General features: G+C 50.2%; 1 protein-coding gene across 1 annotated transcript in view; it reads left to right on the plus strand.

Annotated features, from left to right (window-relative positions):
- Nucleotides 1-11141: 11141 nt before the first annotated feature.
- Xkr7 (XK related 7) overlaps nt 11142-27582 on the plus strand; it is a 28311-nt gene continuing 11870 nt past the window's right edge. The window contains exon 1 of the mRNA XM_005363217.2: nt 11142-11776. Coding sequence (XP_005363274.1) covers nt 11199-11776 — 578 coding nt within the window. The 5' untranslated portion in view covers nt 11142-11198. The remainder of the gene's footprint in view (nt 11777-27582) is intronic.

Consider the following 27582-nt stretch of genomic DNA (forward strand, 5'->3'; position numbering starts at 1 on the left):
CCCGGCTGCCTGGTTGTAATAAGAAGGCAGGACTAAGGCTGATGGATTTGCTTCCAAGCTTGTGGTCCTCCTCACCTAGGGGAGCATAACGCACAATTTTAATCCCAGTGGCCACATTAGTTTGCCATAGACACTGGCAAACTAATCCCAGTGGTGCACACCTTTAATCCTAGAACTAGAGAGAAATATAAAACGGGAGGGGACAGCTCTCAGTTTCATTCTGAGATTCCTGGAGGCAGGGTCACCATTTTGGACTGAGGTCGAGGTAAGGGCCAGTAGCTGGCTGCTTTGCTTTTCAAACCTTCAGCTTTCTCTCTGAGTTTATATTCATCGTGCTTCACAGGGAGGGCTTCTCTGAGGGGGGGGGTGTTAGAACAGAAGTGTAGGGGAGGTGAGAGAGTGAGCTGTGTGGCTATCTGGGTGAGCAGAAGCAGCATCGCAGGCAGAGGAGTGAAAAGACCCTGAGGTGAGCATTTGCCCAGTTGGAGAACAGCAAGGCTTTAATGTGAGTGGAACAGATTGGGTGAGGAAGAAAGGTAGGAGATGGAGCCAGAGAGGTGAAGGAGGCACTGGAATATATGACTGGAGGAAAGAGGTGTCGATGTCCATGAGGCCCTCATGGGGCATCTTCTGCACTCCCTGCTGCCCTGACCTGTGACTTGTCTCTGCTCGCTGATGCAATCAGTGGTGAGTACCAGGTGTGGCCTGTAGAAATGAAGCTCTAGGAAGAGGAGGGAGGGATGAGTGATGGCGTCCCCAGTGTCTTTACTCCTCTGTGGGGTTGTCAATGATGTTTCTCATGTGGAGCTCTTGCAACCATTCAGAGAGTGAAGGGCCACTGGTCACGACTCCCCTACTAGCCCTTGGCCCAGTGGCCCTTCACTCTCTGAATGGATGCTTGTGCCTTCAGGTTCAGTACTTGCGAGTCAGAGGCATTTCTGTGAGTTCAAGGTTATCCTGGCTTACATAGTTTCCTGGGCCAGCCAGGCCAACATTGTGAGACCCTGTCTCAGAAACAAACCAGAAACAACAAAATAACTCATGTAACTTCTGTCCATGGTGGAGCAGACATCTGAGGTCAGCTGAGTCTGCGTTTGGGACCGTGAGCTTTCAGACTGGTGGTTTAGGATAAACTGTTTATTCCTTTTGAGGTGACAATGAGGTTTGCCTTGACAGACCTTGGCTGACCAGTTCACTGCTGTATCTCTAGACCAAGAGCGTGCATGGTGCAGCCATGCTCAGCCAGTGATTGTGGCAGAGGCAGCCCAGGAGGCCAGTAGGTAAGTCCAGGCTGGGTGGCCACATGGCTGGTATATTACAGAGGCAATTTAAGCTCTAGGAGAGTGACCCTTGTTCCTCCTCCTCCTCCTCCTTCTTTTTTTCTTTTTGATGTTGTTTTTGAGACAGGGTTTCTCTGTGTAACCCTGGCTGTCCTGGAACTTTCTCTGTACGCCAGGCAGGCCTCAAACTCAGAGATCTGCCTGAATACTGGGATTAAAGGTGTGTGTGAACACTATGCCACCAGCCTCCTTTTGTTCCTTCTTAATCTAAAGGATTCTACCCGATCACATTTGGGTCTGTTCACACTTTAACCACATCAGTTCAGGGGTATGGCTCTTGGGTCTTGGTGTTTGGGGACTGCAGCCAATAGAAACGTGCTCTGCTCATCCCCTGGAGTCCTTTCCTGCTATTTCTGTGTGTTCGGTGACCCCACCCACGACTCTCCCTGGGAAGCATGGTCCTCAGGCTGCAGCAACCTCTCAGAGGATAAACCTTCCTTCCTAGCTTTAGCTGTCAGCTTGGGGCTCGGAGGCTTGTCTTTTTGAGGAGGTGAAGCAGGGAGGTCACCACATCCTCTTCTAACTTACAGATGAAGTCCCTTAGGCATTAGGCAGATGAAGCCACCATCTGTGCCTCTGGCTGAGACCATAGTTATACTGACTTCTATGTCTGCCCTCCCATCTCCTTAATGCTTTAAAACTCTCCACGACTCTCCCCTCACTCCCTCGCCTGCCCTAGAGGACCCATCTACTACTGCTGTAACAGAGAAGCTAAGGGGGTTTTGGTTTTTTAAGATGGTGTATGTAATTCTAACACTCAGGAGGCTGAGGCAGGAGGATCATGAAGAGTTCAAGGCCAGTCTGGGATACAGAGAAGTGGGGGGAAGCACTCTTCACAGAACTCCTGGGCAGTTTTCTCTTCTCCTTTGTTCTGTATGTTGTGTACTTGACTTAGGGTGTCCCTTGTCAATGCCCCTGAGCCATAAAGGAGACTGTGAGGCTATAAATCCATCTTATTTGGAGGCAGATATGTTCCAGAACAGTGTCTGTCCCAGAGTAGGTGCTCAGCAATGTTCTGATTGTAAACGGAGATGGCGCTTTTGTTTCCTGGTCTCCCAGACCCAAATATTCATACAGAAACTATATTCATTACAACACTCTTTGGCCAATGGCTTAGGCATATTCCTAGCTAGCTCTTACATGTTAAATCAACCCATTTCTATTAATCTGTGTCTCATCACGAATCTGTCTCTTACCAGTAAGGTTCTGTCATCTTTCTCCTTCTGCAGCCACATGATGTCTCCTCTGATTCCACTTATTCTCTCTCTCTCTCTCTCTCTCTCTCTCTCTCTCTCTGTTCAGATTTCCCGTCTGCCTTTGCTCTGCTAAGCCATTGGCCAAAATTCTTCATTTATTAAAATACAAATGAAATATCACTACATCTAAATAACGAGTGAGGTAATGAACCAGAGTTGTAAGCAAGGCAGCTTCTTCACACACAAGGCTAGGCTCCTAACTCTGTGCTGAGATGCTGGGGTGGGGACAGGAAGAGGCGTAGCCACCAGGCTCTACTGATGAAGGGAATGATTGACAAGAAACTGCGGAAGGTTTTTAGCAAGGGTGGGCATGGCGGGGTCTGTCTGGGAGAGACCCTCTGACTCTGGTGGGATGGTGGGCTGAGAGGGCGAGTATGTTGTTATGGGTGGGAGGTTGATGCCTAGCTCTTGAAGAGGGGACCAGCTGCAGCTGCACTGGGGTGGAGAGTACAGCCAAGTACTCTATCAGTGTCCCAGTGCTCCAGACAACTTGGGTGGCTAGGCCAGGTGCCCACACCCCTGTTCTTGTCCTGAATATGGGCTGCCTGCTGGCTTGGGTGGTCCCCAGCTCCACCTTCGACTTCCTTTGTGAGCTTGGAAGGTGGAAGGGAGGCCTCCATCCCTCTCCTCCCATGACCCAGAGCATAATCCTTTCCATTCATGGGATCCCCTTGTGCCCTTGCTTCATCCTCCCACATCCCTGGATAATGCAGAAATATGATTCCCATTGGGCAGATGAGGACATTAAGGTCAGGAAAGAGGGCAGGATCCTCCTGAGGTCATGCAGCCAGATGGGGACACCAGGTGGGGGCCTGTCTCCAATTCCCAATGCCTACATTTTCACCAGGCAACAGATGGCTCTGTGGTTTGACTTGAAACATTTTAAACGACCCCCAAAAGAGTACAAGTCCAGAATATCCAGGCTCTGGGAGCAAATGTGTACTACTACCTCAATCCTAAATTTATTCATGTGAAATTTGATGATTAGAGCTGACCCGCATTCCCCGCAGGACTGAAAGCTGCATGCCGAGCAAGCACTCTACCACTGAGCTATAGCTTTGTACTTTGAGGCTAGGTCTAACTAAGTAGCTCAGGCTAGCCTTGAACTCACTTGACAACTCGAACAGGGTTAGCACTTAGGGCCCTCCCCTCTTGGCTTCTTGGGTAACATTGCAGAGTTGAGATCATAGGTCTGCATCAGAAAGTCCAGCTCAGATCCACCTTCACGTGGGATCTGGGATGGAACTCAGGTCTTGTGCAGCAAGCACCATTGCCATCTGAGCCACGTCGCCAGTCCACATATGTCTGTCTTCTGTGGCTTGCTGTTGGCGATGGCAATGTAAGTAAGTAAGTACTGTATTTACTGCTCTCTTGTGGACAGGCCTCTAAGCTGCTTTCTGTTGTGGATTGTAGGAAGTGAAAGGTCCCTTGAATAGGAACAGCCCCATAGGCTAGTTTTACAGAGTGCTGGGGATTGAGCCCAAGGCTTTTGCATGCTAGAGAAACACTGAAACTGAGCTGAGCAGCATCCTCAGCCCCAGGAGCCTATTATTTCTCTCTGTCTCTTCTCTTCCCTTTTCTCCTCTACCCTTTCACTCTACAGGTAAATTAAGCAGTGATAATGGGATGGAGGGGTCAAAATGTCCTCACTCTTGGATAGGAATGTGTGAATTGAGCCTCTGTGAAATGGGAGTTGGCATTCAGGACAATGGCTGTGAGTCTGACTGTGCTAGACCTCAGGGATCCAGTGGTATAGAGAACAGGCCCAGTCGTTGGCTGTATGGGCTTTCAGTCGTGAGCATCATGTGGTAGACATTTATTCATGAACCATTTCCTAATTGTGATATTGCTCAGCCAGAATCTCACAATCCTGTGAGATTGTGTGGATGATCCTAAATGAAATCTAGGGTTGGAGGAAGGCTTCTTGAGAAAGTGACATTTAAGCTGAGATCTAAGAATAACTAGAAATAAACTAGCAAAGGAAAAGTGCGGAGATGGGCCTATATGATGTTCTAAGATGTGTGAATGGGTTCAGGCTGTGCCTTGTCCTGGGAGACTCCATTTTACAAGAAGCATTTGGCTTCACTTGCATGGATCAAAGGAAGGATGACTTTGAATCTTGGCTATCTACATAGACACCACCACTGTGTGAAGCACCAGCCATGAGGCACGGACCCCACCACTGTGAAGAGCCAGCCGTGAGGCACGGACCCCACCACTGTGAAGCGCCAGCCGTGAGGCACGGACCCCACCACTGTGAAACACCAGCCATGAGGCACGGACCCCACCACTGTGTAGCTCTAGAAATGAGGCACGGACCCCAGTGCTGTGTAGCGCCAGCTATGAGGCAGAGAGTGACAACGTACTCCTCCAACGAGAAAGGTGCCACCTCTAATCTTACAAAGTAGACTGAGAACATATGGGTGTGTGGGTGTATCAAAACCGTATCAGAAAAACCAGGCCTGAGGACATACTGAATATACCAGAAGAATGAAGGATGCAGCACCCTCCCTGAACTCCATAAAGAAAAGGACATTTAACACTGGGAGGGTGACTGCTACCATTCCACCCACCTGCCATCTGACCACCTGCTGCGTGGTGCGCGTGAGCGTGTGTGCATGTGTGTGTGTGCGTGTATGTGTAGGGACCAATAGGCAGAGACTCCAAACTGTCCCTGGATTTCAACTCAACACAGTGGTGCCCGTGGCTTGATTCCACTGAAACTGACCTTCCATCTGATCATCTATAAAACTGCCCAATACCTGAAACTCCAACTTTCCGGACTGGCCCTGTGCTTCTTCTCAAGTGTGCTGAGCTCTGAATGCCTCCATCACTGTCCACCCAGAGGCTCTGTTGTCCTCTCTATTCACACACAATAATATCTGCTCTCTGTCTTTGCCTCCAGAGAGATCTCTTGGAACTCTTCATCCCTTTAACCCCTTTGTAGCTACCCCCGGAACACCTGTATGAGTGTAATATGTGATCTGAGGATCAATATTAGTAATTAAGATCAGAATAAAAGAATTTATGCACCAGGTGCATATCCCTTTAATCCCAGCACTCGGGAGGAGACACAGGCGGATCTCTGTAAGTTTGAGGCCAGCCTAGTCTACAGAGTGAGTTCCAGGACAGCCAGGGCAACACAGAGTTTTTGTCTTGAAAAGAACCGAACAAAAAAAAAAAGAATTTATAATCATTTATGATTGCCAGATAGCAAGGAAAATTGGGATAACCTGGTAAATGGCAGTCAAAGATGGCAACAAAGCTGGTTAATTTATTGTTGGTCATTAAATCTAGGATTTTATTTTTTTTTTAGAAATACACGCATATCCAGCTATATTCCTGAAATAGCACACTCATAGCAGAGGTTATGGGTAGGGATGGGGTAACGGAAGCCTTCAGCAAGAGAAACAGAAAAGAGCAAGTCCCTACGACAGGAGGGAACTGGGATGTGGCTTGTGTGGCTGGAGACAATGGGGTAATGGGATAGGCCTTAACGAAGGGCCTGGTGGCTAGAGAGGAATTAGCGAGTGGACATACCCACTGAGCGTTACTTACCGAACACTTACGGTTAAGCAGGGCCTGTGCTATATCACCAGCCAAGACAGACTTGTCCCTGATGGGAGTGTGGTGTATACAAGCAGATGGGGAGTCAGAGAGCCCCTGCTGGGTCTTGGGAACCCCGCTGCCCTTTCTAGCACCATGTCTCTAGATCCTCACAACCCTAGGAAGCCACGTATCCTTTCAGTTGAAGCAGAGGGAGTTGGTGGCTGTAGGACAGAACCGGAGAAACCTTTCCCAGTGTGTCCCCTTGTATCATTCAGTTTTTGATCCTGCGGATGTATTGAGAATTCAATGGATGAACAAAGACACTTGTGTTTATTTGAGTGACTCTCATATCCTACAGAGAAGAACAAGGCATCGATAAGAGGAAGACACCTTAGGATTGTTTATCTGAGGAACTGACTGTCACTGTAATCACTGGCCTCTGCCCTTTCCTTCTGGAGCCTGCTGGCTCCACTAAAGCCTTGAAGACTCACTGGATTGTAACCCAGGCATGCAGGCCTTCCACTCTGTACCAGAAACAAGTGCATGTGTATCATAGCCAGGTAGTAACAAAAGCAATAAGAGAAAAACTAAGGCAGGAGAAAGGCCAGTGCCTTGAGTATGGTGAGCAAGAAAATGCCCTGAGAAGCCAGACCTGATGGTGTACACTATAATCTCAGCACCAGGGAGGCTGTGGCTGAGGACAGGGAACCGCCCCTCAACAGGCCACATCTTAGAGAAAAGGCAGAGGCTTGTAACCCGGGAGAAGAGCAGGGGGAAAAAAAGCCCAGAAAAGGGAGATGGGCTTGTTAAGAACCAGGAAGTCTGTGGAGTGGCTCAGGGGTACATAACCCACCTAGCATGCACACAGCCCTATGTTCAAGTCTCAGCACAAAATACAGAAGCGATTTAGGTAAAATAAAAGGAACAGCAAATAGGCTGTGTGGCTGGAACAGGGTGAGTGAGAGGTGAAACTGATGAAGGACGAGAGAGACAGCAGGATGGAGACATTTGCAAGGCTGAGCCGAAGCGAGGTAGGGAAGAGTGGACATGAGGTCTGATCAGATTTCCCTGTTAAGAGCTTTCTCTGACTGAGGGTAGAGATTTGACCCCAGGAAGAGATGGGTTCTACAGAGAACTAAGGGAGGAGCCTGGGTCACCCAGGCAGCCAGGAAAAAGGTAACAAGGTCTTGAGGTGAGAAGTGGGGCTGGGAGCAGTCTGCTTTTCTGTCTATCAAAGGGAGCTAAACAAGATGGTCCTTAAAGGTTGTTCTGGGTTTGGAATTTGGTAGCCTCAGCATTTGGAATTCGCGGAGTTACCTCAACACTCACCAAGTGTATATGGCTGGCTTCTCTTTTCTGACAGGCTCTCAGGTCTCAGGTTTCCCCCCTTGGATCTAATCCTCCCACGATTGACCAGAACCCCGTGGTGTGAGCGCTGATGGGAAGCCCTTTCCATCCCCCTCACTGCCAGCCTCACTTCTGTCCCCACTTCCAAGGGACAGATGGGTGTACAGCAGGAGGCTAGGGGGCCTTGATGCCAACAGCATCCCAGGGGAGGGAATTATCTGAGAGTTCACAGCCTCTCTCTGCATTCTGGGCCTTGAGCTAAAAGCCCTCAGTGTCACAGCCCCACGGGGCAGGGATTGGAGGGTGTCGAGAGAGGCAGAAGGAGTCGCTTTTCAGCCTGCAGCTGCCCACATAAGAAAGAGTGCTGAGAGCTCTGGGCCAGGGGCAGGAAGCCATCCCGGCTAAAGCCGGAGATCAGGCCACGTTTGCCCCACTGGCTTATTTACCAATCAGAGAAGTGTTTGAAGAAACCTGGAGCTGATGTCTAAAATTCAGGAAATTTTACAGTAAACTTGAGGTTTCTGTCTTCTCTTGAATAATTAGAAAATCTGACCACACTGGCAGCTTGCCCCTGTGATATAACATCCGGCCAGGCTCACACAGCAGCTGTCCCATTATAATTATATTTTATTAACAAGCAGTTGCATTCATGTGACTGCAAAAATATATACGGAGACAAATAGTGCAGCTTTCCTCCCATCCTTATCTCTAGTTCCCAGTGGCGTCTTAAAGCAATCTTTATTATGTAATTCCAAAGTTCCTTTCTTAAAAACAAAATTTTATTACAGCTTTATTTATGTATTTTCTGTGCGCGTGGGAGGAGAGTGCATGTGCCATGGCTCATGTGGAGGTCAGAGGACAACTTGCAGGAATCATTTCCCTCCTTCCTCCACGTGGATTCTGGGAACTGAACTCAGGTACTCAGACTTGTTGGTGACACCCCCCCCCACGCCCCAGCCATCAGACCAGCCCCAGGGTTTCTTTATGGTCCTATAAACATATTAAATCAAAGGTTGTTATTTCCCGTTTTCACACAGAGTCACCTCTCTTCTGCATTTGCTTTTCCTCCATGAGGACTTCTCTGGATTAGGGCAGATCATTCACGGCTCCAGGTCACTGCATTGTCACAAGTCCCATGACTTATTTAGCCAGATTCACGACCGGCATTTCGGTCATACCTGATACTTGCACCTATAAACGATGTAGTATCTATCAATTGTCCCATGCATAGCTTGCACATGTGCAAATATTTAAGTAGGGACTAAAGGAAAACCATCAGGGTCTTGCTGTATAGCTCAGTCTGGTCTGGTACTCACTATGAACCCCAAACAAGGCTTGGATTCACAATCCTGTAGCCATACCTCTCATCCCAAGTGCTGGAATTACAGGTCCTTGTCACAATGCCTGGGTTTCACTGAATGGCTATTTATTTATTTTTCCTTTCTTTTAAAATTTTATTGTGTAAAGTATAGAGGCTATCTTCATATTTTCATAGGATACCTACTGAGTACCAGAGCCAGTACTGGACACTGAAAGGTCTCAGGGTGAATTTCCTGAAGCCTCAGGAAGATCCCAGACAAACATGAAAAGATGAACTGCTGGTTTGTCAATGTGTAGAAGGAGAAGGCCAAGGTGCTGTGCCACTCATAACTGAAGTGCTGGAGAGATGTTTCTGAGGGACAGAGAGCAGGCCACCAGTAGATGTTCAGCGGGGCTTCCATGGGAAGCATTGCCCCTGTTAAAATTTCCCATTAATTGTCCTCACCATAGTCCTAGCGGGAAGCAAGTGATATCCTCTACTTTGTTATCCCATGAGGCCAAGAAAGACCGACACAGCCGTTGGAGAACCTGTGGGTCTCAAACCCTATTTTCTGACATCAGACTATCAGATCCTACAGCCTGACTTCTGCTGCTGCTTTGATTAAACCGGTTATGGGCTATATGGAGGCTTCCATGTAGCTGGGCCCAAAGGTGGGATCCTGTCTTTGCCAGGCCCATCCAAGCATGTGACAGTGGTGACACAGGCCACTAGGAACTGAGAAGAGGGTGCCCTGAGCCGGTCTCACTCTTCTGATCCCGCTCAAGGGTCTGTGCGTTCGACTGGTTTCTAGGTCCGGGGTTGTAGGAGACAAACAGACAGGGACGGGTCTTCCTAATTCAGACCTGCCAGCCTCCTGTCAGTCTGAACGTGGGCGGCTGGCCTGGAATCCAGCCTTGAAAACTCCCTTAGCCCCTAACACTTCCCCTCTGCTTTTAGCTTTAGGCAACAGCTGGTACCCCAACCTCCCAAGCATCACTGAGACCAAAACAGTCCCTGGACACTAAAGGGAAGGCAGGCTGCAGGGCAGCAGATGGCTGCTCCACCCAGCCCGGGGCAGCTGTCTCCTCTCTCTTCCCTGTCACTCTGAGGCAGGGTGGTCCTTCCACCTCACTTACTCCCCCTCTCCCCCTTCTTCATTCCCTTGAGGTTTCAAAGCCTGTTCAAGAGCCACATCTGAATCCGTTTCTAGCATTTATGATGTAATTCTAAGTCACTGAATGAATTTCTTTGACTCTGTTTCCTCATCTATAAAATGGGTGAATGAATATATAAACCACATAAATTGTGAGACTAAAATGATTAGTGGTTCCACATTGCTTAAAATAATGAAAAACAAAAACAACACAGTTCCAGTGTTTAATAAACAATGTCCTAGGACATCTGACCCAAGCCAAGGCTGGTGGAGTACCCAGGCACGTTAGGGAGCCCCACCTCCTCTTATAGACCATGTTTATGTCTCTCTAGTTCCAGGCTGCTGCTTTGTGATCCTTGCTCCACTTTGGGTGCCAAGTCTTCTTGCTAAGTCCTGACCTAACCACATAGCTCCTCAGCTGAAATTCTGCAGTGACTGCTCCCTCAGAAGTCGCCAGTTCTATCTTTCTGCACCCTCACCCTCATCCGGACATCCTAGACAACGTGGTGGAGGTAGCAGTTTGCACTTGCTCTTTTTCCCCAGGGGTTCCCTCCCATCCCTTCCGTCTGCCTTCCCTAACCGGGCTAGTGGCCAGATGAACGCGGTTCCTGAAAGAAGGAAGAGTGAACAAGAGACCGCAACTCCGAACTGCAGTTTCTCAGCTAGAAAAAGACAATGAAAAAAAGAGACCTCTCAAGATCAAAGGAGGGGATGAAACAATAAGTGAACGCGGGGAACTAGGAAGTGGCTTTGGAATGGGAGTGACTGCTAAAGGTTATGGCAGGTACCCAAGCAGCTGCTCCCACCCCTGCCCTTTTATTCGCACCCCTGCCCTTTCACCCTCTTGGGGCATTGCAAGACCCAAATCACCGGAGGAATCGCAAGAGATCAATGGAAGGGAGAAGAAAGGGCGGGGGCAATCAAAGAGAAATAGGGTCCAAGGGGAGGCCAGAGACAGTAAGCATGTGGTTGGGCCCCACTCCTCCGAGGAAGCCACGCGAGGGTGACCCGGGATGCTCTCCCCGCCCCGGCCCCCTCCCTTCCCAGGGGGCGGCCCACATCCAGACCGGAGTCCGGGTGGGGCGGCGCCGGCAAGGATGAATAATTGAGGTAGAGGGGAGGAGGAAGAGGAGCGGCGGAGGAAGAGCGGGAGGCGGGAGGCGGGAGCCGCCCGCCCGCGCAGGGTCCTCCCCACTCCGCACCCCACCCGCTCCGCCGCCCGGAAGTCGCTCCCCGCCTCCTGCTCCGCCAACATGGCCGCGAAGTCGGATGGAGCGGCGGCCGCGGCCGGCCCGGGGCCCGAGGGGCCGGCGGGAACAGCCCGGGGCGGGGCGGGAGGGCACGGGGAGGTGACGACGGAGATCGCGGGCCCGGGACCGGCGGCGGCGGGGGGCCCGGGGCCGCGCTACGAGCTGCGGGACTGCTGCTGGGTGCTGTGTGCGCTGCTCGTGTTCTTCTCCGACGGCGCCACCGACCTGTGGCTGGCGGCCTCCTACTACCTGCAGGGTAAGAGCACCTACTTCGGCCTCACCTTGCTCTTCGTGCTGCTGCCCTCGCTGGTCGTGCAGCTGCTCAGCTTCCGCTGGTTCGTCTACGACTACTCGGAGCCCGCGGGGACCCCGGGACCCGCCGTCAGCACCAAGGACAGCGACGGAGCCGCCATCAGCACCAAGGACAGCGCTGTCGCCTTCAGGACCAAAGAAGACAGCCCGGAGCTGGTCCCCCGGCCCGCGCAGTCCTCGGCCAGCACCTACCGCCGACGCTGCTGCCGCCTCTGCGTCTGGCTGCTGCAGACCCTCGTTCACCTCCTGCAGCTCGGCCAGGTCTGGAGGTAGGAAAAGAGCAGGTGAAGGAAGCTTAAGTCCTGGGAGTGGGATATTGCCCCAGATCTGTTCTGGCCTTTCTAGCCCGCCCTACTCCTGTCCTGACCCTCACCTGACCCACTCCAATGCAGCTCTGATTTCTTCTCAGTCAGCCCCTCACCTCTGCCAAACTCTGCTGGACCCCAGATCCATAGCTTTGATCTGGCTAATGGGGCAAGAAACGGCCAGAGACCCTTAGTGATGTGTGAACAAGGAGTCGGGGAGCACAGGGACAAGTGTTATGCTTGGAACAGGGCACAGGGATCCTTCCAGTTCTGACCCCTCCTCCATGTCCAGGTACCAAGCCTAGACTTGGGGAAACATTCAGAAGTCTTTCCCAGCTCTCAGAGGCACTCAGTTCAGAATCGCAGCCCACCCCCCGACATCCTGGGAGACGCAGAACGTGAGGCAGCTAAATGACTATCCCGTCTAAACTTCCTGGTTCCGTTGAGAAAGGGTGTGGTGGATCCAGTCCACCACTTTTTGGCTCCTACTTCCTAAGGAACTCCACAGAGCCCCACCCCCACCCCAACAAAAGGGGCCAAGGAGATTTGGAATCTTGACTCTGACACTAGATAGCTTCCAGCTGCCCCTTAGTCCTCAGACCGGAAAACAAGGTTAGGGTTTCATTCAAACTGTTCACTTCCAGGCTTCTTCCTTTGCCAGCAAGTAGGGTGCCTGCTGGGCTGAGTTAATTGGAGAGGGGGGAAATTCTAAACCACAGCTCCTCTTGAATCAGAATCACTCTACTTCCTTGGGCTGTACCCTGCAGTGACAAAATGAATTTGCTTGCTGTGTGATCTCAGGCACACCTCCTCCTTCTGAGTCTGTTTCTTCACCTGTGAAGCGAGAGGGAAGCTCTACTCTTCCCCAGCTCACTGACTTACTGTTACAGTTTTTTAACCTGTTGGGATGACTAGGCGAGGGGAGGTCTGTGTGAGGACTCTGCATAGTTGGGGAATGTAAGGGATTATCATGACAGATGTGTGCAGCCAGCATGGGAAAAGTCCCTCTGCAGACATAGAGGATGGTTATTTATTCTGTTACTTTTTAGTGGATTCTGCCTAATTCAGAAAATATAGTTGGACTGAGCATTGGAAACTGGACCCCTAGTGTTTGACCCAGCTGCTTGCTCACTTGCCGTGTGTCACTCTTGCTATGTTGTTGATCCTCTCTCTGCCTTAGTTTCCCCATCTTCACCCTCCAAGATGATGTGCTTAATCTGCTCTGTGTGCCCTGGAGTTGGGAGAGGGGGAAACACTATCCATGGTCTTATTATTATTAGCTTGACACACAAAAATATTCATGTCTACATCCAGGAACTAATCTGCATTTATCATTCTGTGCCCAAATGGACAGATGGTGGGTTATTTTTAGATTTTGAAATGGTAACTTCCTATTCTGGGTAGCCAAAGCTTCATCCCCCTTTCCCTTCAGCCTAAGATGGGCCAGCTACCCCGCTACTCACAGGCCACCCTCCTCCTCCCCATTCAGAATCCACATACACAAAGCTAATAGGAGTCTTCTTTCTTGAACAGAAACTGAATCTCCCTCAAATATGGAAAAAATGACCATAGAAGGGCATCCAAGGGGAGAGCCCAGACATGGCTAGGTGTCCTCCCAACTCCATGGCTCTCTCCCCTACTTCCACTGTTCTATACTGGGAAAGTGAGAACAGAGAGGAGATGACTGGACAGGGTAACAGTCAAATGAGCAAGGGGGAACCCAACCTACGGGAGAGATTTGTGTCCATAGTATGAGATTTTTAAAACTCGGACTCTTTCTGGGGGGACAAAAGAAAGAAATTGGCTGTAGTAGTATCATGCCCATAAAAATTTTAGACAGGGTTTGCATGGTTCCAGCCTGTGAGTTCTTCCTCTTCTTTTCTCTTAAGCATCCACCTAGGTGCCCAGCCCTAATTTACAATGCCATTACAATTATTTTATTAAGCACTCACTTTCTGCCAAGCCCACTGGTTGCCTTTTTTACCTTCATTCTCCCCTGTGTCTTTTTCTAATAATTCTGTCGTGTGGTTGGTATTATAATTTTCACTTGGCAGATGAGGGAACGGAGGCTGGAAGAGGGGGGCACCCTTGCCCAAGGTCACACAGTGAGCAACTGGAAGCTTTGGAACTCAAGAGTCTGCCTCTTCACAAGCCACGTTCAGTTCATCCACCTTGCAATTCTGCCACCAAAGTCTCCCCCAAAGCTTGAAGAATTATAAGTCTGAGGCTGTGAGATTGCATGATGACAGAACGTCCGGCTTCTGTGGCGGGGAGATAAGACTCTGGAAACAGGAGGAGGCAGTTGAACCGCGTGGGTAACGATGAGGAAACTGTGTACTGTGGGAAAATGCTGGATTTGGGGGAGGGCATGCCTTCAGAGGATTTATGTTTTCATCTTGGTTTGAAAGTGACCTTGGGCCAGGTTCTTCCATTTCTGAGCCTCAGTTTCCCTGTGTGTGAAATGATGCGATTAGATGCGGTGATCCCAAGGTCTGATATCTTTCTCATGACCCTTAACGACGTGGTACACTGCCACAGAACAGCTTAAGGCCATCAGGGTCAATTTGGGGTCCTCCCCCAACACCCCTTCTATGTCTGGGTTACAGTTCTGTCCCTCTGCCTCCTAATGCGCCTGCCCTTTGGAGAGACTGCAATGAGTTGGTCACCTGCTGGGTGCTTCGTTCCAGCATAGAATAGAAATCACTTAAAGAAAGAAGTGAGACTGGGGTCTACAGAGAGCTGGAGAGCAATTGCTGACAGCTTGGCTGCTCGCTAAGTTCAGACTCTGCAGTCAGTTAGGAGAGGTCGCCTAGAAGTGGCTACTGGGGAAGAGACATGCGCACCAGGTCACGTTAACCAGGCTGCGGTTCTGACTCTGGCTCTCTTGTCACTGATACTCTGGACCCTTGTCCCACAAGCTTTGGATTCTTAAACTGCCAAGGGCCTGGAATGAGCAGGAACATTCAGAGAATATTCAGGGAGAAGCCATCCAGTTTGACATGCCTAGAAGAAATTAGTAGTGTTGGCACAACAGGCTACCACATGAGGTGTTCCAGCAGATGTTCTGGGTGGTGAGGCAGGGGCGGCAAGGAGGGAGCCGTGCACCTGAGCCCTCTAGAGTGAAGTCTGGGAGATTGTGAAGTCAGACTCTGTTCCCGAACCCATACCCTAGTTCTGAATTTCAATCATAAAGACAATTTCCACTTCTCAGGCCTGTACGGTGCCTTCAAAAGCCAGGGGGGTCACGAGGACATGGGTGCATGGACTGTCAGAAAGGGGGCGTTGATGGGAAACAAGAGTCCTAGACATGACCAATGTACCACCTGGCCTCTCTAATGGTGCCATGAGAAATCATGGATCTAATGTTGCCAGGTCTTGATTTCTCAAGAGAAATGGGAATTAGAAAATTGGGAAATCAGCTACTAAGATTTTTTTAAAATAGTTTCAGTGAGGGCTAGTGAAATGGCTCAGTGGGTAAAGGTGTCTGCTCCCAAGCCTGCCTGACAACCTGAGTTCACTCCCGCAGGACCCCTATGATAGGATGAGAAACTGACCCCTGCAAGTAATTCTCTGACCTCTACACACACACATACACACACACACACACACACACACACACACACACACACACAGAAGAGAGAGAGAGAGAGAGAGAGAGAGAGAGAGAGAGAGAGAGAGAGAGCACTTAAAAAATAGTATCAGTCAAAGGAAACGTTGGAGTAGGGGGCATCTTCTTTATACAACCCCAGCAAACACTTCCCAAGAGATAAGGTCCCTACACACAGATGTCATTAGTTAAACCTAACAGGAGGGAGCTCATAGACAGACACTGCACACTGCCATGTTGCAGCCAGGGCTGTGTGAGCTGGTCCAAGCATCTCGTACTGAAACCTTTCCCCGGTTTCATTCATTCATCTGACAAGGAAGCAAAACCCAGAGAAGTCAAGGGACTTGACTGAGGTCAGAGGAGTAAGTGTGGGGAGGGAAGGTGCTTGCCTCTTTGTCTGGTTCCCAAACCCAACTCCACCCAGATCATGACACACTTAGTGTGATGGGAGGGGGGGTCATGGGAAAATGCCTTGAGGCAGGAGCAGACTGAGTCCCTGGGAGGAGAGCAAACAGATCCCTTGGCGGGGCATAAATCTGGCACTGGGCTGGACACCAGGCTGTCCTTATCCACCTCCCACCCCCATCCCTCTGAGCTGTTAAGCCACTGAGGGCTGTTAAGCCAATTAAAGTTCCAACTCTGCCTCCTCTGGCCCTCTGGCCAGCAAAGCAGTAAGCCTTGAATCCCGCTCTCCCTAATCTTGAACTCATGGGTCCCAGCTTTACTTAGCTAAGCATGGCTTCCTAAGCCAATTAGTGTGAGACCTGGCATGGGATTCCTCCCCGGCTGTCAGATTCGGAGCACCTTGAGGTGGGGAGGAGGGGAGGTGACAGTGAGTTTCTGGGTCCTTCTAGCAGCTCACCGTGTCTAGCTGTTCCATCTCTTGCCTGGGTGTGCCAGCAAACCCTACACTCCAGAGAGCTTCTGCCGTGAGTCAGTGCCGCTGTGACATCGGGTTCTGGGTTTCCCTTTGGGAAGCGGAATCACTGGCATAATGTGAAGAGCATGAACTCTGGATCCGGGGTCTCCACTCAAATCCTGCCCCCACTGTCTTGTCAAACCACATAGTCCCCATCCCGTCTAAAGTAGAGACTGTGACTGTACCTGTCTGCTTCCTGTACTGTTTTGTGTTTAAGGAGGTGACATGTACCAAGGACTTAGCAAGGGCTGGTCCTTCATTTAAGTATTCAAAACCAGGTGGCAGAGCAGCTGAGGTGTCTTGGCAGGTAAAGGCGAATGCCATCAAGCCTGACAATTTGAGTTTCAATCCCAGGGACTCACATGGTGGAAGGAAAGGACCCCTGAGTCCCACATGTGAGCTGTGTCACACCCATGCCGCCCCTACACACGTGCACACAAAATATATTAAAATTTAAAGATCATAAAAAAGAAACAACGCCTGACAATTTGAGTTTCAATCCCAGGGACTCACATGGTGGAAGGAAAGGACCCCTGAGTCCCATATGTGAGCTGTGTCACACCCATGCCGCACCTACACACATGCACACAAAATATCTTAAAATTTAAAGATCATAAAAAAGAAACAACCTGGGAGCAGCGGTTAGCACCATCATAGTCTGTGCACAGTAGTCAGCGGTGGGGGAGGGGGCTGTGCGCCACAGTGACATGGCTCTCGTGTATTTAATCTACAGTCACTCGTCCAGCAGGCATTTATGGAGTACCTGCTGTATACCTGGGCCTGCTTAAGTGCCAAGGATAAAGAAAAGATTAAGGTGGTAATGTGAGCTCTAGTGGATTACATGGTAGAAATGCTATGGGAAAAGATGAAGTTGGGGCTGGGAGGATGGTCCAACAGGTGGAAGCCCTTGCTGTTCAGTCAGGGAGGAACTGAATTCTGATGTCTAATACCCACATAAAAAACTATGTGTTCCTGTGACCCAAGTGCTGGGGCTGCGGAGACAGGAGGATGCCTGGGACTTGTTGGCTGACAGTCTCACCCCACAGTCAGAAAAAGATCATGTCTCAAGGGAACAAGGCAGAGAAGAAAGCAACAGGACACCCGGCACCCTTCTGTGATCTCTGTGGGCCACCTGCACATGCACACAGGTACATACACCACACACACAAAGCTGAAACAGGGCAGGGGTCCAGTAAGCCGCGGGGCTCTGATGATCTGGGGAGGGAAGCCTCACAAAGGAGGTGTTGGTATGTGGGTGGATGGCTGGTCTAGTCAGAGAGAGGGATGGGAGGGGTCTCAGGAAGGGCTAGGGTGCCACAGGCAAAGGGAAACGGAGCAGCCAGAGGCAGCAGCAGGGAGGAGAGGGTAAAGTAAGGCTAGTGCCGGGCCTTTTGACTCCTAAAGGGAATGCCAAGAGTGTCTGTTCAGAGAAGAAGGGATGGACTCCTTTTCGCAATGTCCACTCTGGCTGCTGGTGAAGAGTGGACTGCAGGGAGGTCAGGGCAAGTCTGGGGACACAGGAGTCTCCAGAGGATCTAAGTGAACAAGGACGGAGCTGGACCAGAGTTGTGGCAGCAGGGGTAGTCTCCACACCAGACTGGGTCCACAGGAGCTCTGTCTTTCTCTGGCTCTTCCTCAGTTTCCTCATTCATGTGGGTAATGACCACAACCCATTCTCCAGAACCAGCAATATCCTTGCACCCGCCACTTTGTGTGACTTTGGGCAAAGACGCAATTTACCTGTCTCTTGGTAACAATAACACCATCATTTGGCTTGGGGTGTCATAAGCTAAATAATGGATATGTCGTGTTTAGCACCCCTTGCCTGGAACACAGAAGCACTCAGTTGTGATTAGCCCTTGCTGTTTCATAATTATTTGTAACAGTGGTCATAAGTTAGGGTCTGTAGTCTTTCCAGGCTGTGTCACGGTCCTCTCGCTGTTGTTTCAACCCTGGTGCCCATTTTTCTTATGTTGGTTATGAGCCTGGCGTTTTGAATCATCACACCCACATCTCAAACATGTTTACAACTGCTTGGGCTTGGCTACAGCCCCTTCACAAATGTTCCTCCCTGTGTTGAATTGTCAGGGTTGTTCCAGCGTGGCCTCCCCACGCGCCTCCAGAGAGACCCTGGCCAGTGTGCTCGGCTCCACCCTTCCTGCCCCCTGCCACCAGGCAGCAACAGTCCACCAGAGCCTCTCCTAACAGACACAGAGCAGGGGCGGCAGGCAGGCCCTGTCCTCTGTTTGATCTATAAAGACCACACAGGCGAGAAACCCTAGGGAGCCAGGAGAGGGAGAGCAGCAAGGAAGTGGCTTTGAACCCCAGCAGCTGGGGCAAAGGTCCCTGGGGAGAGGAGGAGGCAGTTGGAGATCTACTAAGGCTTCTGATCTGGACTCTCCACTCTCCACCCTGCCTTTGTAAAAGTGTCCAAATTCTTGTCCTGAGAAATGCTATCAGCTCCCTCCACCAAGTCCCTCCCACCTCATCCCACCCCACCCCCACCCACAGCCAGAGGCAGTTGAGGATTCTAGATCTGGTGTTCAGAAGCCCAGGGTGTCCTCGGCTCTCCTCTTCCCCATCTTGCACCAGAGCTCTTGGCTTCACCCTCTGTCCCCGGGCGCTAGAAGCAAGTCACTGATCCCTGTTGCCCAGGGGCTACTTTCTCCATCAGCATCCTCTCTCACTCGCCACTTCTATACACCCTTTGGGCCGACTGCCTGGTTTTGTGCCAACTTGACACAAGCTAGGATCATCAGAGAGAAAGGAGCCTCAGTTGAGAAAAATGCCTCCATGAGTGCCAGCTGTAGGGCATTTTCTTAATAACGATCAATGGGGGAGGTCCCACCACGCCCCACTGTGCACGGTGCCACCCCTGGGCTGCTGGTCCTAGGTCCTATAAGAAAGCGGGCTGAGCAAACCATGGGAAGCAAGCCAGTAAGCAGTTCCCCCCAATGGCCTCTGCATGAGCTCCTCCTTCCAGGTTCCTGTCCTGCATCAATTCCCGTCCTGTCTTCCTTCAGTGATGAGCAGCAATGTGGAAGGGTCAGCTGAATAAGCCCTTTCTTCCCCAACTTGCTTTGGTCCTGTTGTCATCGCAGAAACAGTCACCCTAAGATGCCCTTCGAGGCCACACTCCCTGTTGCTTCTTTCTCAAAGCTTTTCCCCAACAGCCCCAGCACCACCCTCAGCCCCTCACACCACCTTCCACTTCCTTATCCGGGCCAAAGCCATCTTTATAACCTCAAGTGGAACTGCTTGGCAGCTTTGCTTGTTGAAGAGCTGTACACTTGCCTCACCCAAAACTGTCTCTTTGGGAAGAGGTGTGATAAGGGGATCGCCACTTGCTGATTTTGAGTTTTCTTATGTTTGGAGACAGGGTCTTACGTGTGTCCCAGGCAGGCCTTGATGGCCACTAAGTGGCCCCAGGTGATCTTGAACTTCTAATCTTCTCAAGATCTAGGTTTGTAGGGTATGCACCACCATGCCCTGATTTATGTGTTGCTGGGAATCAAACCCAGGACTTAGTCCATGCTAGCCAAGCACTCCATGACCTGAGCTACATCTCCAGCCCACAGTTTGCTATTTCTTGTATTGTTTGAAGATTTTACTTCTGGTTTTTAGTTCATGAGGACTTAAATGTATACATTCATGTCTGCTGTAAAAATTAGCTATTTTGACCAGGTGGTGGTGGTGCACACTTTTAATCCCAGCACTCAGGAGGCAGAGGCAGGCAGATCTCTATGAGTTCAAGGCCAGCCTGGTCTACAGAGTGAGTTCCAGGACAGGCTCCAAAGCTACATGGAGAAACCCTGTCTTGAAAAAAAAAAATCAGTTGTTTTGATGGGTGTGGTGGCATCTGACTCTGTAATTCCCACACTTGGAAGACAAGCAGATCTCTAAGAGTTCAAGGCAGACTGGTTTTTGTAGCGTCAGCTAGGGCTACTTAGTGAGATCCTGTCTCAGAAAATAAAGAATATGACTAAAAATTAGAGTTATTGTTTATTAAGACTCAGATTACATCATTGCATCTGTGACAGACAGGATGAAGCACAAGGACCTAAAGAAACAAACCCTATCCTGCCACCTCCACGATTTTCAGCGAGCCACTGGGCTAATCTGAACCTTGGTTTTCCTCTCATCTGTGAGGAAGGGATAGGAAGTCCCATGTGACAAGCCACTGTGCAGGTGCAGTGGAAGAATGCATAGAGCATGTTTATACATTATTAAGAATTATTAAGTCCATAACAGTGTCAGTGTTAACTAGCATTACTGATCCATTTTACAGATGTGAAATTGAGTTACAGATAGGACTAACCTCCCAGCTAGTAGCAAAGCCAGGGTGGAAAACCATGTGGTCAAGCCTCTCAACCCTCTGTGTGTGGATTCTAAGCCATCCCTCCTTCTGCTAGCTAAGCATATGGTTTTTTTTAAAAAAAAAAAAGATTAAAAATTGGGTGTATCCATGTGGGTGTGTGCACGTGAGTGCAGTTGCCCCCCAAAGCTAGCAGAGGTCCCTTGAGTTAAGTTGCAGGCATTTGTGAACTGCCTGATACGGTGCTGGGAACTGGGCTCAGGTCCTCTGCCAGAGCAGCCAGTGCTTTCAACTGCTGAGCCATCTTTCCAGCGTTGGCTAACTATATATATACTTAAGGCGTTTGTGTGCATCTGAGTGTGTATTTGTGCCTTCAAGAGTGGATATGCTATGGGCATGTGCAGAGATCAGAGGACAGGTCAGTCCTAGCCTTACACCTTGAGACAGGGCTTCTTATTGCTTTGCCAGTCCACCACTTCCTGGGGCTTCTCCTGTTTCTGGTTTCCATCTCACCATAGGAGTACTTAACTACAGACACACATACTACTGCACTGCCCCCCCCAAAAAAAACATTTTACATGGGTTCTGGGGGTTCAAATGCTGGTCTCCACACTTGCACAACAACTGCTCTACCCACTGGCCCACCCCAGTCTAGTTAAGTGTGTTCTTATAGACTGATCAATCGGGTATTACTTTGAGAGTGGGAAGGAAAAAAATATATATCAGAAAAGCCTCTAAACCGTTTTATTTTAATGTAAAAGAAAGTATCTGCCGTTAACATTCTGGGCTCTTTCTCAGCCGTCCCCTGGGCTCATCACTCATGTCTGTCAGCCCATCTGGCTGCTTTGTCCACAGATCACAAGCCAGGGGAGGCCTGGCCCTTGTCCTTGCTACCTTTGCTGGCTTTGCACTCAGCCAGTTCCTGGATGAGGAGCCTGACGGAACAAGTTTGGGCTTCGTGGCTGTGGTATCAGAGCTAAGACGGTGTAAAAGCCTGCCACTCAGGCACAGCAGTGAGGTTTGCTGGAACTCCAGCATCAGCCTTCTGCTGCCAGTGGGCTGAGGGCTAAGCAGAGGAACCCTGAGTCCAGTTCCCAGAGGAAAAAGGCATAGTTGATTTAGGAGACAAGAAGTAAAACTCCTTGTGGGAAGTGGATGCTCAGTGATGTTGGTGTGAATTGAACAGAACCTCTGAGATCAGAGTCCTGGGCCAGTCATTTCCTCTGTCTGTGAAGTTCATATGGGGACTTGAGAATTTTGGCCCGAGTTTTCCCAGGACTCAGGAAAGAAAAAGGAGCCCAGCACTCCGGGTCCCGGGCTGGTCAAGATCCCATCACCTTGTAGCTGTGCGATCGTGGGGAGAACTGCTCATCAGCCAGAGTTTGTCTGTAAAGTGGAGAGATGGTGGTTCAGCCTCTGGGTTCTTCCAGAGACACCAGCACTTGTTACAGGGACACCTCTGAAGTGTGCTGCTGCCCTTGTGGCCCGAGTGGCATCCCATCCTAAAGCTTAGGGGCCAAAGGGGAGGGGCTGGGGAGGAGCATCTTCTGAGGAGCCCCACCAAGGAAAGATCCTTGTTCTGTGGCCCCAAGGTTTTGTGCACACAGATGATCCAAAGTTAAACAGAGGTGGGGGCTTTTTATGTAAATACGAGAAGACCTTCCCGCTCTTTCAAGGGCACAAACACCCACTAGCAGAGGGTGTGGAGGAAGTGGCTAGCTGGAAAGACACTGTAAGCAGGGACTTGACTTCAATTTAAAGGACAAACTAGATGACTGTAAAGCCCCTTATGGTTTAATTTCACAGTTCTGACTCAGGGTCTTACAATACTGAGTCCCAGGCTGCTGGACTGACACATTGCAGGCTGCAAACCCTGTGACATTTGGGGAGACCCAGCCTGGGATGTGTTCCTTTCCCATAATGCTATTCACCTATTTTCTATTGCTTTCATTTTATGTATTTACTTCTAAAACTTAATCTACCTGTTCCTTTTCACAGTGCTGGCACCAAATCCAGCCTTTCACACATGCTAGGCAAGTGCTCTGCCCCTGAGCCACACATCCCAGGCATTACCTACTTCTTAAAGCTGTATTTTAGTTTTTAGTGTGCAAAATTCTAAATGTATACCAAAGCAGAGTGACTAGGATGATGAAGCCCACATTGGATCGTTAATGTCATTGACTCTTGGCCAGTTTGGTTTTGTAGCGTTCAGTGCTGTCTGCTGAGTCTGTGGGGTCAGCAGTGTTCGGTATCTGCACTGTCTAATGGGAGCCACCAGCCACCAACAGCTATTGAGTCCTTGGAATGGGAGCAGAGGGACAGATGAAATACATTTTTAAGCGAATTAAATTTCTCGAAACTTATTTCTATTGTATGTGCACGAGTCTCTCATTGGCCTGGAACTTCACACAAGAAGTAAACTTCCAGGGGTCTGCCTGTCTTGGGCTCCCAATTTGACATCCCTGGGATTGCAGGTGGGAGCTGCCATGCCTGGATTTTTACATTTTCATTTTTATGTATAAAAGTATTTTGCCTGCATGTATGCTTAAGCACCATATGCACGCCTGGTGCCTGCAGAGGTCAGAAGAGGGCATTGGATCCCCTGGAACTGGAGTTACAGATGGTTGTGAGCCACCATGTGGGTGCTGGGGACCAAAGCCAGGTCCTCTGGAAGAGCAGCCAGTGTTCTTAACTACTGAGTGTGTGATGCGTATAAGCCCAGGAAGGCTTTCTTTTAAAGTCATGTGATATTTCCTTAATTGGTTGCATAATTTCTAACCTGAGACTTTCCTTTTTGCATTGATATCCTAATTGCTGGCTGGGCTTGAAAAAATGTATAAGGGAGAACATTGCATTTCATATTCTGTCATTGAATTTCATATTCTCTCAGGGCATGGCTGGTTAGCGCTGAGGCGCAGCTGCCTCTTTAGATAGGGCATGCCTCTGTAGCTCCCCCAGAGCCCCGGAAAATGAAAACAGCTCAGTTCTCGGAGCACTCTACTTCTGAAATCTCTGTCAGACCACGAGTAACCAGATGCGATTCTTCCTTTCTACATTAGTGTCCCGGTACCTTCAAATGTCACCAGGAGATTGGAATCAAGCCCCCCCCCCATCTCCTAACATCCTCGCTCCACCCAGGGACTGAGGGGAAGAGAAAGAGCAAACAAAGGTCCCTCAGAGCACAGGATGCCAAATCTTAGTCTCTCCTGCACATCACCAACCCATAACATAGACGGCAAAGTTGAGGCTCAGAGAAAGGAGGGTTGTGAGAGGCCAGAACCTGATCCCAAATACTTTGTTCCGAAACAGCTGTCTGTTTTTCTACGAAGCAAGAATCTGGACCCTGGCTGGGAGCTGGTGAGCAGGGCGGGATGGGAGGAAGTCTCCGACTTTTAGCTAGGGCCTAAAACAGTGGCCGGAAGTATTTGGCCTGAGGCCAGCAGAGAAGAGGGGCTGTGAAGGAAGAGGGAGACAGCCTGGCTCCCCGCACCACATGAAATGGGAGCCAAACGTGTAAAATCACAATCTTTACTGACATTTAGGATTCTTTTGGCTGCCAACCCCAGGAAGGGACTATTTTCGCATCCCTGCAGGAGTGCTCAGCATTGAGGGGTAAACCAATGGGAAAGGGTGTTGATGCCCCCCTTCCCGGGCTGCACTGCAGAAGTCACAGTTGGGGACTTCGTTCCGCGGCTAGTTTGACCCATGTCCTGGTGAAGTGAAGGGCACACAACTCCAGTGCTGTCCAGCTACTGGACTAGGTGCCAGGTCTCTCCTCCAAATTTCTGGTAACGGTCAAAAGGCCAACCTTTTCTCTCACCTGGCAAGCGACCCACCCTCCACTCTTTTCCCCTTGACTGAGTTCCCCACACCTAAGCAGCACCTCTAAAATCATCACCCCCATTTAAACCTTCCTGGGTCCTGCACGGTGGCTCCTCGTCTCTCACTTTCTCCCTCTCCCTAACCTCAGGACCTTTGCCTCGGTTGCTTCCTCTGCCAGGCTCTCCCTCCCCTCCCTTTTCCACCTGCTTAGCTAGCTCATGTGCCTGCTTCAGACTGATCAGCAATGGCAACCTCCAGAAAATCTTTCCTGACTGCCAACCCTCTCCAGTCCCACTGTTTTTTTCTATGCTGAGTAATTTTGACTTTTTGCTTTGTTTAGTGAGTCTCACTATGAGGACAGACTAATTGGAAGTTATTATGTAGCACAGGCTGGACTTGGACTCACAGAAATCCTTCTGCCTCCGCTTCCTTGTTTTGCATTTTGAGATAGGGTTTCACTGTACAACCTGGACTGGCCTCAGACCACCAATCCTCCTATTTTGACTTCCCGAGCACAGGACTACAGGCGAGTACCATCATGCCTGATAGAAAATCCCAGGCCTCCCTTCTGACAAGGCCTCTCAGTGGGCAGCTCCTTTAAGAAGCCTTGCTTAAGTGTCTTCTGTTACCACTTTCTGGTTTCTCAATTGCACTGGGAGGTGATGCTTAATGTGAGTTGATAGCATCATCAATAGGCCCCGCACAGTCCTCTGTTGTCCTACAAAGAGGTGAAGGGCTTGGAGGGTGGGAGTACTGCTGTCTCCTGAGCCCCACCCTCAGCCTGCAGGGGTCACAGGGCGAGGTCCATTTGGAGACAGAGGTCTTTAACAGGCTGTTTCCCTGGATGGAATGGGCAGAGCCGGGAAGCCTCTGGAAGCTGCTGTGGTTTTGGCGCAGAGCCCCGAAGGGGTGTGGGGAGGGGCGAGAACACACGCTCAGAAACTCGGAGACCGACAGATGGAGGAGCTGAGGATGTGAGAGACACAGACAGACAGAAAGGAACCCAGAGTCAGGAAGAAGAGAACCAAGTGGTGGAGGATGGCTGGAAAGCGGGCAGTCACGCCGAGCCATGAGCTGAGCAACAGGCCAGCAGATGGACCAGTCAGTGAAGGACTGGGAGCCCCAGGCAGACAGATCCACAGGGAGGAAAGCAAAGCTTGTGTCCACAGGACAGGCAGATGAACAAAGTCTCTGCACAACAGAATGATGTGTAGTTTGCAGGTATACAGGTGGGCTGGCTTGGGATCCCTGCAAGAAACTCACAAATTGACAGACAATGGTAAAGGAATGGATAGAGAAGACTGCCATTCAAGCGACAGACAATGACCTGGGGTCTGAGGCCAGGTTTGCCTCTCTGAGGAGAGACTAAAACCAATGACAGAAACATCACCTCATGCTAGAGACTTGGGGGGTTGACTCAGCAACAAGGGAGAGATGGGGTAAGCTGGGTGCTAAGCCCAGAATTTCTCAGGAACATTGAACCCTCCCTCTTGTTTCCCCTTCCTTCTGTGCATTAAAGCAAATCCCTTGGGCTCTGGAAGATGCTAGGTCACAGGGGTGACCTGAGAGGGGAAGAAGAGTGAGTTCTGTCCATTTATTGACTCTGCTCATGGAGGTCATGGGGTCCTAGGGGAGCTGAAGAGCTCGAGCGGATGGATTCAGACACTAACTGTTGGCTTTTTCTCAAGCCAGACAGTTTTGCTCCCAGCCCCAGCTGTTTATGCTTACTGGTTCTTTGGGTTTCTAGAGCACACTTCGCTTCCTCTCTTAGCATAAGACAGTGAGTTGGGGGCTGGCAAGATGGCTCAGAAGGCAAAGGCCCTAACCATGAGGCCTGACCACTTGATCGAGTCTCATGGGAGGAGAGAACTGGCTCCTGCAGGATGTCCCCCACCTCCACACATGGCACGCACACACACACACACACACACACACACACACACCAATGAATTCAGTAATTTTAGTTTGTTTTAGAGACAGGAAGTCAAAAAGGACACAACAGGGTTCAGGTCTGTAATCCTAACCCTTGGGAGAACCAAGCAGGAGGAATTTCATGAGTTCTAGGCCATCTGGAATTTTTAGCAAATTCCAGGCCAGAACTGTATAGCAAGATCCTATCTCAAAAACCTGCCAAAGACTGGGAAGCAGAAAGTTCAGTCCCAGTAGCTGTCTCCTTAGCCCTGTAAAGTGGGGTCACAACCTACAGTGGCCTGTGGGTTAAGAGCTCACCCTGGCTTCAGGCCACGGACATCTGAGAATCATAGAGGAAAGGAGGCTAGCCACGTTAGAGGGGCACCAGGGAAGGCTTCCCGGAAGAACAACAGAATAAATGGGCAGCGGTGTTCTGGGAAGTGTTCTGACTCCGCGCAGACAGAGACGGAGGCCCAGGCTCTGCCGAGACCAGAGAGAAGACACACATTTATCCTTTCAATCAACATTTATCCCTGCCTTCTACCCATGTAAAAGCAGAGGACACTCTGGTGACCAGGATAATCAAGGTCCCTACCTCATGGAGCACCAGTGACTGAACAGAAAGAAACTGTCTAGGGACCGAGGATGGAACTCAGTTGGCAAAGAACTTGTATCACACGCGCGAAGCCCTGGGACTGATCCCAGCGCTTCAGAAACAGGATGTGGTTTCTCACACCTGTGATCCCAGCACTCAGGAGATGAAGGCTGGAGGATCAGGAGGAGTCAGGCAGGCATGTGATGGACTAGAATAATCCTTGGAAGGGAGAAGTACCAGTGTGGGATGGGTGGTCTCCTCAAAGAATGTGTCAGGGGAGCTGATGAGGAGCCAGAGCAGGATCCGGGGAAGGGCGTTCCAGGCTGAGCCCGCGGCGAGTAAGGAAGTCCTGAGGCTGGAGCAAGTCTGGCAGGGACTTCCAATGCAGCTGGGGTGTGGAGAACAAGCAGACAGTGGTTTGAGATACAGTGAGAGAAACGGGCAGGCAGGCCAGATGGTTGGGAGCCTGTGAGCTGAGGGGAGAAGCTTGGGTTTCATTGCAAGTGTGATAAGAAGCCTGTGTGAGGTTTCCAGAAAGGGGATGACCCGATCCAATAGGCTTTAAGAATTACCCGCTGGTTGCTATCTGTGGAATGGACTG

This window comes from Microtus ochrogaster, linkage group LG8, assembly GCF_000317375.1.
Source record: "Microtus ochrogaster isolate Prairie Vole_2 linkage group LG8, MicOch1.0, whole genome shotgun sequence".
NCBI classification, from domain to species: domain Eukaryota; kingdom Metazoa; phylum Chordata; class Mammalia; order Rodentia; family Cricetidae; genus Microtus; species Microtus ochrogaster.